This window comes from Amphiura filiformis, chromosome 11 (genome assembly GCF_039555335.1).
Source record: "Amphiura filiformis chromosome 11, Afil_fr2py, whole genome shotgun sequence".
NCBI lineage: Eukaryota > Metazoa > Echinodermata > Ophiuroidea > Amphilepidida > Amphiuridae > Amphiura > Amphiura filiformis.
In genome coordinates, this window is record NC_092638.1 from 21,245,175 (window position 1) to 21,254,846 (window position 9,672).

At 36.8% G+C, this 9,672-nt stretch overlaps 1 protein-coding gene across 1 annotated transcript; it reads left to right on the forward strand.

Moving 5' to 3' along the window:
• The first annotated feature begins 1,973 nt into the window (after positions 1 to 1,973).
• LOC140163551 (cytochrome P450 2J5-like) lies at positions 1,974 to 9,237 on the forward strand. Its single transcript, XM_072186865.1, has 3 exons — positions 1,974 to 2,459; positions 5,829 to 6,785; positions 9,122 to 9,237. The coding sequence occupies exons 1-3, from the start codon at positions 2,060 to 2,062 to the stop codon at positions 9,235 to 9,237; spliced, it is 1,473 nt and encodes a 490-aa protein (XP_072042966.1). The 5' UTR covers positions 1,974 to 2,059.
• The last annotated feature ends 435 nt before the right edge of the window (positions 9,238 to 9,672 follow it).

The window sequence follows — 9,672 nt, forward strand, 5'->3', positions numbered from 1 at the left end:
TATTACTAATATTATTTCAACATTTTGAATAGAGAATAACAAAATTAAAATTTGACGGAAATTGTGCATTGTGGCTTTAAGTTTGTATTGGGGTCAAACTATAATACTTCTACTACAGACTTGACATTTAGTATGGAATATTTTTTCGCAAAATTCCATGACTGGTCTGGAAGGGGTCTGCATAAACCACACGGGATAAATATTAATAGGGGTGTGTCGGGAGATGGTGTAAAGTAACTTTTTGACAGAAAATGTGCTTTACATTAGTTTAAATTATGGTTCTCATGATGTAGTGAATTAGCCTAAAATGGTGGATTCATGTAGACTGAATTTGATTTTTGTGGGGGTTAAAATTTCTGAATTTGAGCAACATTATTCTGATATTATCAAATTTATTGAGGTTTGAAGTGATATTTACTGAACCTAAATACCAATCATACTGCAGTTACTGTCCGTTTTCCTATACACAATACACAGTGCTCTCACCATTGACGCGTGACCCCTACAAATGATGTATGTTGGGAGAATGGACACTTGCCTAGTTAACATCACTGTGTGAAAAATAACCAGCCAATATTTTATTTATTCTCCAAAACTTCTAGCAAATATATTTCTCTAACATGACCTAAAATTACAGCTAGGTTAGATGTTAAGAAATGGTCGTACTTTTGTAAAATATGAGTGAGGGCAAGGCATAGCTAGCCAACTCCCCGTGTTATTTGAATGGAGATTTGACCGAAAATATTGGTATCGGACCGCTCACTTCTGAAGGATGCCACAAAAAACCGGTAAAAGCTACATTTAAATTATTCTAAATAGGTTCTAGAAAATAAAGTTTTGTAACATGTCCTAAATTTTTAGCTAATTTAGGTGTTTGGAGAGGTCGTACTTTTGTGTTTTAGGAAGGACATGTAAACGACAGATAACACCAAAAATATGAAGAAATTATTTCTAAACCGTGTTAAGTCAAAAATCATTATGTTGCTCATTTTCAAGAATGCTGGTTTACAAAAAGCACGACATTGTCTGATTTCGTGAACAAAGCCACACATAACATTGTTTCCTTTCGTTTCCTTTATAATCGGTTACCCAACTGAAGCTATGAATACCAGCTTTATTGCGATATCGCACATGAAAACAGTCACTTGTGCACAACCAGAGAAGATCCGATTTAATCAGTTGAGCTGTTTCAATGAGTGTTATCTTGGTTTAATAGCTTTTAATGGGGTTAAGTCCTGCAAAGGTCGAGATGAATTCTACTGTAGACATGACTGCATCATGTAAGTGTTCGTCAGAACTGAAATGCTCTTGTAATCTACCAGTTTTGAAAGTGGGAGGAGCTTTAAAATATGGCTCTGAAAAGTGGTACGTGAGTTCAATGGACAACCAAGAATCCGCGCAGTTGATTTGTACCTTAAGTGTATAACATTTGACCTCAAGGAGGCCATTCAAACTTTCAGAGTACGTACCACTTTTAAAAGCCATATTTGAAGCTCCTCCCGTGTTCAAAAAATTGATACATTGCAAGTGTATTTCAGCTGTGATGAATGCCAATTGCTGACGACGTTTAGGAAATATCACCTCGAACCCCTATAATTTTGATAATAACAGAACAATGTTGCATACATTCCGAAATTGTGTCCCCCACAAAGCTGAAATTCAGCCTCCCTAAATCCTCCATAATGTAAACTCATAGAAAGCACGTTTTCTATCAAACGATTATTTTACACCATCTCCCGACACACCCCAATTAATATTTAGCCCGTGCGGTTTATGCAAACCCCTTCCATACCAGTCTTTCTTGAAAAAAATATTCCATACTAAATGTCAAGTCTGCATCATGTACTTCAACATAGTAAATGTACATGTAAATGTACATGTGGTCATGTGTAATAACTAATATCATGTTGTATCCTTCTGTTAACATGGTAAACCTATTATTATCATGATTATTAGCTACATAACCATGATATGAGAGGTTCAGATTGTCCGGGCATTGAGATCGGATTATTAATGTATCTTTTTCTGAATCCTGGTAAAGAAAAAAATCACGTCTAAAATGGAGTTGTCTACAATTTCTTCAGCTTTATCAAATGCATTTGAGATGTTTTTCGACTCGTATTTTCTATCCGTGTGGGTCATAACTCTGCTGGTTTTCATCTTCGTAAAAAGGCGTTTTGTATACAGTAAGAGTACAATTCCAATCCCTTGGAACTTTCCTATAGTGGGTAGCCTTCCTTGGATCGGCTGGTCTCTCTATCGTTCTGGAACACCGTTATATGAGTTCATGCGGCAACTGAAAGACATTTACGGAAACATTTACGCGTTTAACTTTTGTGGACAGCTAGTGGTGGTTGTGAATGAATTTCAAGCGATAAAGAAGGTACTCGATAGTCCGTATGTGAATGCGCGTCCACAAATTCGTAATTTAGGCCTACAATACCTTGGATCGCATAACGGTAAGATAATTATTAAAAATTTAACAGAATCATTCGTATCGGTACCGTATCTATGTCGCATATGACATAATTCGTCCATCCATCAATATGTACCCCGTGAAAATTTCTCATATAAGGTACATATTCATAATAACTGATAATCAAACTTGCTCTTCAATTTGCAAATACTTTCCTCTCTACCAAAATACCCAGTACCTCTTTACTACATACCGTATAAATTAGAATGAAGGAGGGGTGTATCGATGTAGATAGTCGGCCTGCTTTTTGAAGCACAAATCGCGGGTTTCTGACACATGTAGGTGTCATTATACACTTCCGAATGCTATAAAGGTGTCATCCAACGGCACAGAGGTGTCATTATGTCATGTTATATAGCCATTTCCACGATTAAGGGTGTGACTTTGGAATGTGAACATTTTGATCCGCAGTGGTCTAATAAAACTATAGAATTCCACGATTTTCGGCTACATAAGTCATCTGGCATAAATCATCTTTGGGAGTTATTGCGTTCAGTTTTGGCAGGCTAAAGTGTTCATAAATATGGTCTTTTTGATGTACTAAAAAACCAACCCAAAAACTGCCGTATATCATGTATAATCAGTTTACAAATGATCTTAAACTGATCATATGAGTTTAAGATATATTAAACGTTTCGACACCACAGAACATATACATACGGTATATTACAATACATTAGATTACTGTACAAGGTCATTTCATTAAGGTTACTCAAGGTTTTAACATTAAAGTCAATTTGAAATGTCAATTCCGATAGAAACAGCCCATCGCCCTTAAGGTTACGCATTCCTTTCTTGCCCTGCGGGGCAATTATATAATTATTTGAACTCCATTAGTAAAGAACTCAACTATGGGAGTCGCCGGCCTTGATATTTTTGAAGGACACTCTTATGGTGTAATGTAACACCGAAATAGGTGTACTCTGATATAGAAAAAAAAACCTCGCAGGGTTTCGAGAGTAATATTTCATTATCTTGAATCAGCCACATCACTTCACTATCATGCCACCAGAATTAGGAACTTACAAACAACAGAACCAAGAAAATGGCATCAACAAATTAGAACTGTCACAAACTCCAGCAAACCTGATCTCAAGATAAACATCCAGGGTATTGAGGACAAAGATTTAAAAGGCATTGCCAATGCTATTAATTCCAAGTTCGCTCATGTGTCTGATTGTTTAGATCCTCTCGACTGTAGCAGGTTACCATCTTATCTTCCTGCTGAAGAACCAGTCCCGCAGTTATACCCATGGGAAGTTTATGCTGAGTTACGTAAACTTAAGTCTGCCAAATCTTGCGGTCCTGATCAAGTTCCACCCAAACTGGTCAAAGAGTTTGCATATGAGTTAAGTGTGCCGCTTACTGATATTTTGAATAATTCTTATAGTGAGGGTTTTGTTCCTGAGCAGTGGAAGAAAGCAATTGTCATCCCTATTCCTAAACAGTATCCACCAAGTATTGATAAGTTGAGACCTGTTTCGCTCACATCAATTTTTGCCAAAATAGCTGAAGGTTTCATTACTGATTGGGTCCTAAACGATATTCAAAATGATATTGACATCCGCCAATATGGTAATGTAAAAGGAGTGTCAACTTCTCATTATTTAGTTTCTCTTGTTCATTTTCTTTTCCAGGGAGCGGAGAGAAGTCGCAACATAGGAACGGTGGTGCTTACGGATTTCTCGAAGGCGTTCGACCTCGTCGACCATACGCTTCTTATTGGTAAGATCATCGATATGGGAGTCCGTAGGTCCATTGTTCCTTGGATTTGCGATTTCCTCCGTAACCGTCAACAGTGTGTCAGATACAACAGTGTGCTCTCAGATTATACAACTCTTCATGGTGGTGTACCCCAGGGTACAAAATTTGGCCCAATTGGGTTTCAGATTCTTATTAACAAAGCAGCACAAGACGCTGGTAGTCGGTGTTGGAAATATGTTGATGACTTGACATTTGCTGAGAATTTTTCCGGTGGTTGTGCTAGTCCACTTCAGGGTGATCTTGATCAGTTCTCAGAGTGGGCTAGTGACAGCCACCTGAAATTGAATCCCAGCAAGTGTCAAGCCATGCAAATTGCTTTTTCTAATCCATTGCCGCCACATCGCGACTTAAGAATTGGCACTGAACCACTATCATACGTCACCGAAGCCAAGGTACTTGGTTTGTGGCTACAAAACAACCTTAAATGGAATGTCCAGATGGACGCGATGTTGAAAAAGGCTAATTCCCGGTTGTTCATGCTACGAACCCTTAAGCGTTTTGGTTTTACCAACCAAGAGCTCGGTGTCGTATATAGTGGTTATGTCAGGCCAATTCTTGAGTACGCTGATGTGGTGTGGCATTCTGGAATCTCAGCTAAACAGTCCAAAGATATAGAGGCCATCCAAAAACGTGCCTGCAGAACAATTCTGGGTCGGCACTATTTATCTTATAGTAACGCGCTTCAAATCTGCAAGTTTGACACCCTCTCTGATAGGAGGAGGACCACTGTCTTAGGTTCGCCGAAGGGCTTACCAAAACAAATCGAACAAGTTCTCTTATCCCTCCTACCAGGAAGGAGTGTCATGGTCGTGCTTTACGTAATTGCAGCAAATTTTCTCAGTTTAGGACTAGGACAAATCGTTTTAAAAATAGTCCTCTTCCATATTTCGTTGATCTCCTAAATAAATAGTTTGTGTTTTTGCTCTGCCACCCAGAATTGTTCTGCATATACTATACTTTCAATGTCATTTTATATATTTAAAAAAAAGTGCAATATTTCATAATACTATTTTAGTGACTTTTATAATCAATTTTCTAAATGTTAATTCAAATTGTATATTTTTGTGTGTTTTATATCTTGTGCAATGCCTGCCTAAATATTTAATTCTAATTGTTCTTATGTGTATTTTTATATTGTAATTTATTGTATGTAATTTGGCCTACGGGCCACGAATTGGCAATAAAATAAAATATCAATCAATCAATCAATGTCATGCATATTGTCGAAAGTGGGCGCATTTCCTCGGCTCATTTCAAATTATTGAGCATGGTAGCATTGAATGCCATGCTATAGACCCTGTCGAATAAACTTAACCGGGACGGAATAACAATTGAAATGACAGACATGTTGGCTCTAAGTGACAGAGTGACAGCTCTCTAGTTCGATTCGACAACCATTCATACCTATCACCTGTTTTATTGTTTTATTGTTTTATTATGAGAATCGCCCCGTGGTACCATGGTGGACATAATTTCATTTAAATGAGAACGAGTGACGTAGTATTCCATAGGATCTATATATACTTTATTATGCAATTATCTTAAAAATTTATTTTACTTTGCTTCATATATACTTACTTTGCTGCAGGTCTTGTTTTGGGAAGTGGGGATATATGGTCCCAACAACGAAAGTTTACACAAACGGCCTTCCGAAGCTTTGGAATTGGATTGAAATCATTTGAGGAAAAAATCGCATTAGAAAGTCGGGCACTTATTACGGAGATTGCTCGTCTTAAAGGCGACGTGTTCGAATCTCAGCCTGTCCTTGTCAATGCTGTGAGCAACGTAATTTGCTCCGTCATTTTCGGAAACCGTTTTGACTACAGGGACGAAAAATTCCTATATTTCCAGATGTTGGCCGGACAGCAAACAGTTTTGGGACAGAAAAGTTTCCCTGAAGTATACCTACCCTTTCTGCGCAACCGTAAATCCGAGATCACAAGGGCAATTGAGAAAAACAATTTAGAGCTCAGGAATTTCGTGAGTGATATCATTCGTGAACATCAAGTTGATTTTGATCCCAATCATCCACGAGATTACATCGATGTGTACCTCAATGAACTGCAACAGAAAAAAGATGGTACGACAAATTTCACAAAGTTAGATGAAGAAAGCATGAAGCACACGATTACCCAATTATTCTCTGCTGGAACTGACACAACTTCTGGAACTCTTCAATGGGGACTCGCCTATATGGTAGCATACCCAGAAGTGCAAACGCGAATTCAAGAAGAAATTGACGCAGTTGTCGGTAGAAATAGACTACCCAAGTTATCTGATAAGCCTTCTTTACCTTACACGTGTGCAACGATATTTGAAATTCAGCGATTGACACGCAGTCGTCTAGCCGTTCCACATTTGTGTACCAAGAGCGTCTCCGTTTGTGGAGTCACCATTCCTGTAGATGCAATCGTTATGGCGAATATTTGGGCGGTTCATAGGGACCCAGAGCTGTATTCTGATCCAGAAGTTTTCAATCCAGAGAGATTTTTAAATGAGAAAGGAGAAGTTTATCAACCAGAGGAGTTTATTCCTTTCAGCACAGGTAAGTGCCGTTCTTAAGGAAACGCTACCTAGATAAATGGAGGGGACCGTTAGCAATAAGGCATGAGGTGTCTGGACCTCCCCATAGATTCCTGAACTAAATTAGCAGCTTAGCAAGGGGTGGACAAAGGGCCTTTGTTGTACTTCAAGCCACCGTCACCTCCCTACATTTCCACACCCCACCGTCATGACAGCTCTGTTTGTTTTGCCACTGATTATCTAGAATGTCGTAATTTGAATTTGACATAATTCATGTACCATAAAAAGTCACATAATTACAATTTTCGAAAACTAACCGTTTTACATTAATTTTGATCTTATTGTTATAACGGTGCTGCTAGGCTACATGAAGATACTAAACTATACAGTTTGTCCACTCTGAAGTACAAAGTGACAACGCTCGCGTATACAGCGCGTAAACAGTGCGCAGTGCTGCATCTCTGCTGAGGTATGCGTACCCCTCAAAGTCGGCACAATGTGTGCGTCCGCGTCGGTACTTTCAGAGTAGACTGACTGTAGCTGAGTTTGGTTGGTTTTGAATAATTTTATATTTGTATAAAATAGAGGGTAACCCAAATCATGTATTGTCCAGGGGCACTCAGAATAAATGTGTTGTCATTCGCGAGCGAAAATCTGCGGGAAAGGGTACCTTTTTCACGCATTCCGAGTACGAGGAATAGCCTTAACTGATATCAAATAATTTTGAAATTTGCGATATAATACAAATTTTATGACAAATTATTAAAAAAATTATAATTTTGACATTTCACAGTCCTCGAAGTAAAGTTTATCAATCTAATGATATGCACTTAAAGTTGAAAATTGATACATGTCTGGTTCACTAATGTATTTCACTAATTCATTTAATTGACTTGACAGACTTGTCATTATTTCTAATTACCTACAGCTCCATGAAAGTGCACACTAGGATCATTAATGTCATTAAGTTTATGGTATTGATGGTATTGATATGCAAAAACGAATACAAACTCTGCAAAAATGCATAAAATGCACACAGGTGCCTACAATTGCACGAAATTAATATCTGTAAAATGTAATAATAATAAATGATTCACTTAGAAGGGTAGGTTTCATTTAAAATGTCATTCTATTCAATTGAATTGTCATTTTTGATAACTCCATAAAAGTACAAAGAACCTCTTTATTAAATATTGAATGAAATGCTCACGTGTCCATCTCTTAACCTGTCGCACAGTAGCGTAAAATTGATAAGATCTCTGCAACTTAAGTGATGCAAAGGTGCATTTTAGTTGTCGGCAAATTGCATAAAAAAGATTAAACACACTCTTCATGAACTAAATGTCTATAGTGCTCAACTTAAAACACTAAGATGTTCAGTCTATAAGCACGATGTTTATTTTCTACAAGCAATATACAGGGTGAGTAAAAACAAAGTGCAATAGTTAGTGATAGTGCAAAGAATTCATCTTTATTTTATAACCAGATTGACCTTTTAGGATTTAAAACACATGATATATTCATTAGTGGCCTTGTGTGAAAAAAACGACGTAATTTAGCACTTACCGTTCTGTTGTTATGACACATTTTACAGCGATACTCGACTTTAATACTTGTCCACGGGACATATAAATTTTGAATGTCAGCACACTCTTTGTAGGTAGATTTTGAACAACTGCCATTTTCTTAACCTCATTGGCACGGAAGTAGAATAGAGCACCCAAAGTTTATTGTCCCTGGTCTTAAGCTGTCTTGTATAAGTAGAGGAAACATTACTTATATTTGTAGTTATTTTCATATTTAGCCTTACATTAAAATGTTCATTCTCTATGACAGAAACATACAAATTTATGAGCGGGTTTTTCAAATGTCAAAAGGAATGCGTGCAAATTGAAGTGGTGAATTACAAAATATCCAGTATAAGTTGGACACATTGCAGAGAATTGAAAAATTAGAGTTGGAGTTGGGTGAGGTATGAAGGATTTAAGTAATATTAGAAAGTTAGTTTGAACCGAAAAAAGATATTGAAAGAACGCACAAATCAACCTTGATTTAAGTTAAAGCCAGTTTCAGATCTGTGTCTTTATTTCGCATTGTGTGCTCTCATTCAAATTACATGGTGCCTCGTGGACAAAGAGTTAAAATGTGGTATCGCCTTAAAATGACTCATACAAGTTAAAGGGTTCACTTTCTTTTTTCACAAAAGGTGAATATTGAGTATGGCATTCATAAAAAGTTTCAATAATGATGGGAAAGTTAAACTTGGTTCTTACGTGAATATTGATTCGTTGTTGTATGTTATTGTATTACGGTATACTATAATTGACTACTATCGGTTTTTATTTCTGTGATTTGCAGGTCGTCGTATTTGTTTAGGAGACAAGTTAGCCAGGATGGAACTGTACATCTTTCTCAGTCATATCCATAGCCAACGGAGCCTACTGATGATCGGGAATCTCTTGATCCTGGAATAGGAATGGATCCAAAGTATCCTCGACTCCGAGCAATCAAACGAGACTGAATAAAAATATACACTTACGTCATTATACCCAGCAAACACAAAAACGTTTTAAAAACGTTATAAATAAGTTATATTTTGGCTTTTGGTTTATGTAAAAACGTTTTAATAACATTAAAATGTCGGGTTATATAAAGGTCATGATAACGTTTTAAAACGTTTTGTATGAAAATACACTACAACAATATTTTTAAATGTTTTCAAAAAATGTTATTGTAAACTATTTTTACAAACATTTTTGCCAAATATTGTGTCAATACTTAAATAACATTATGTTAAAATGTTTGAACCCAGCAAACACAGAAATGTTCTTAAAATGTTTTTTTCAAAACCTTTTAATAACATTTAAATGTCGGGTTATATAAAGGTCATGAAAACGTTTTTAAATCGT

Bases quoted from the DNA above. Each gene is read 5' to 3' on its own strand.
- LOC140163551 (XM_072186865.1), top strand. From the start codon at position 2,060: ATGGAGTTGTCTACAATTTCTTCAGCTTTATCAAATGCATTTGAGATG. The intron at 2,460-5,828 runs GTAAGATAATTA...ACTTTGCTGCAG, and splicing joins ATACCTTGGATCGCATAACG to GTCTTGTTTTGGGAAGTGGG. The intron at 6,786-9,121 runs GTAAGTGCCGTT...TGTGATTTGCAG, and splicing joins GTTTATTCCTTTCAGCACAG to GTCGTCGTATTTGTTTAGGA.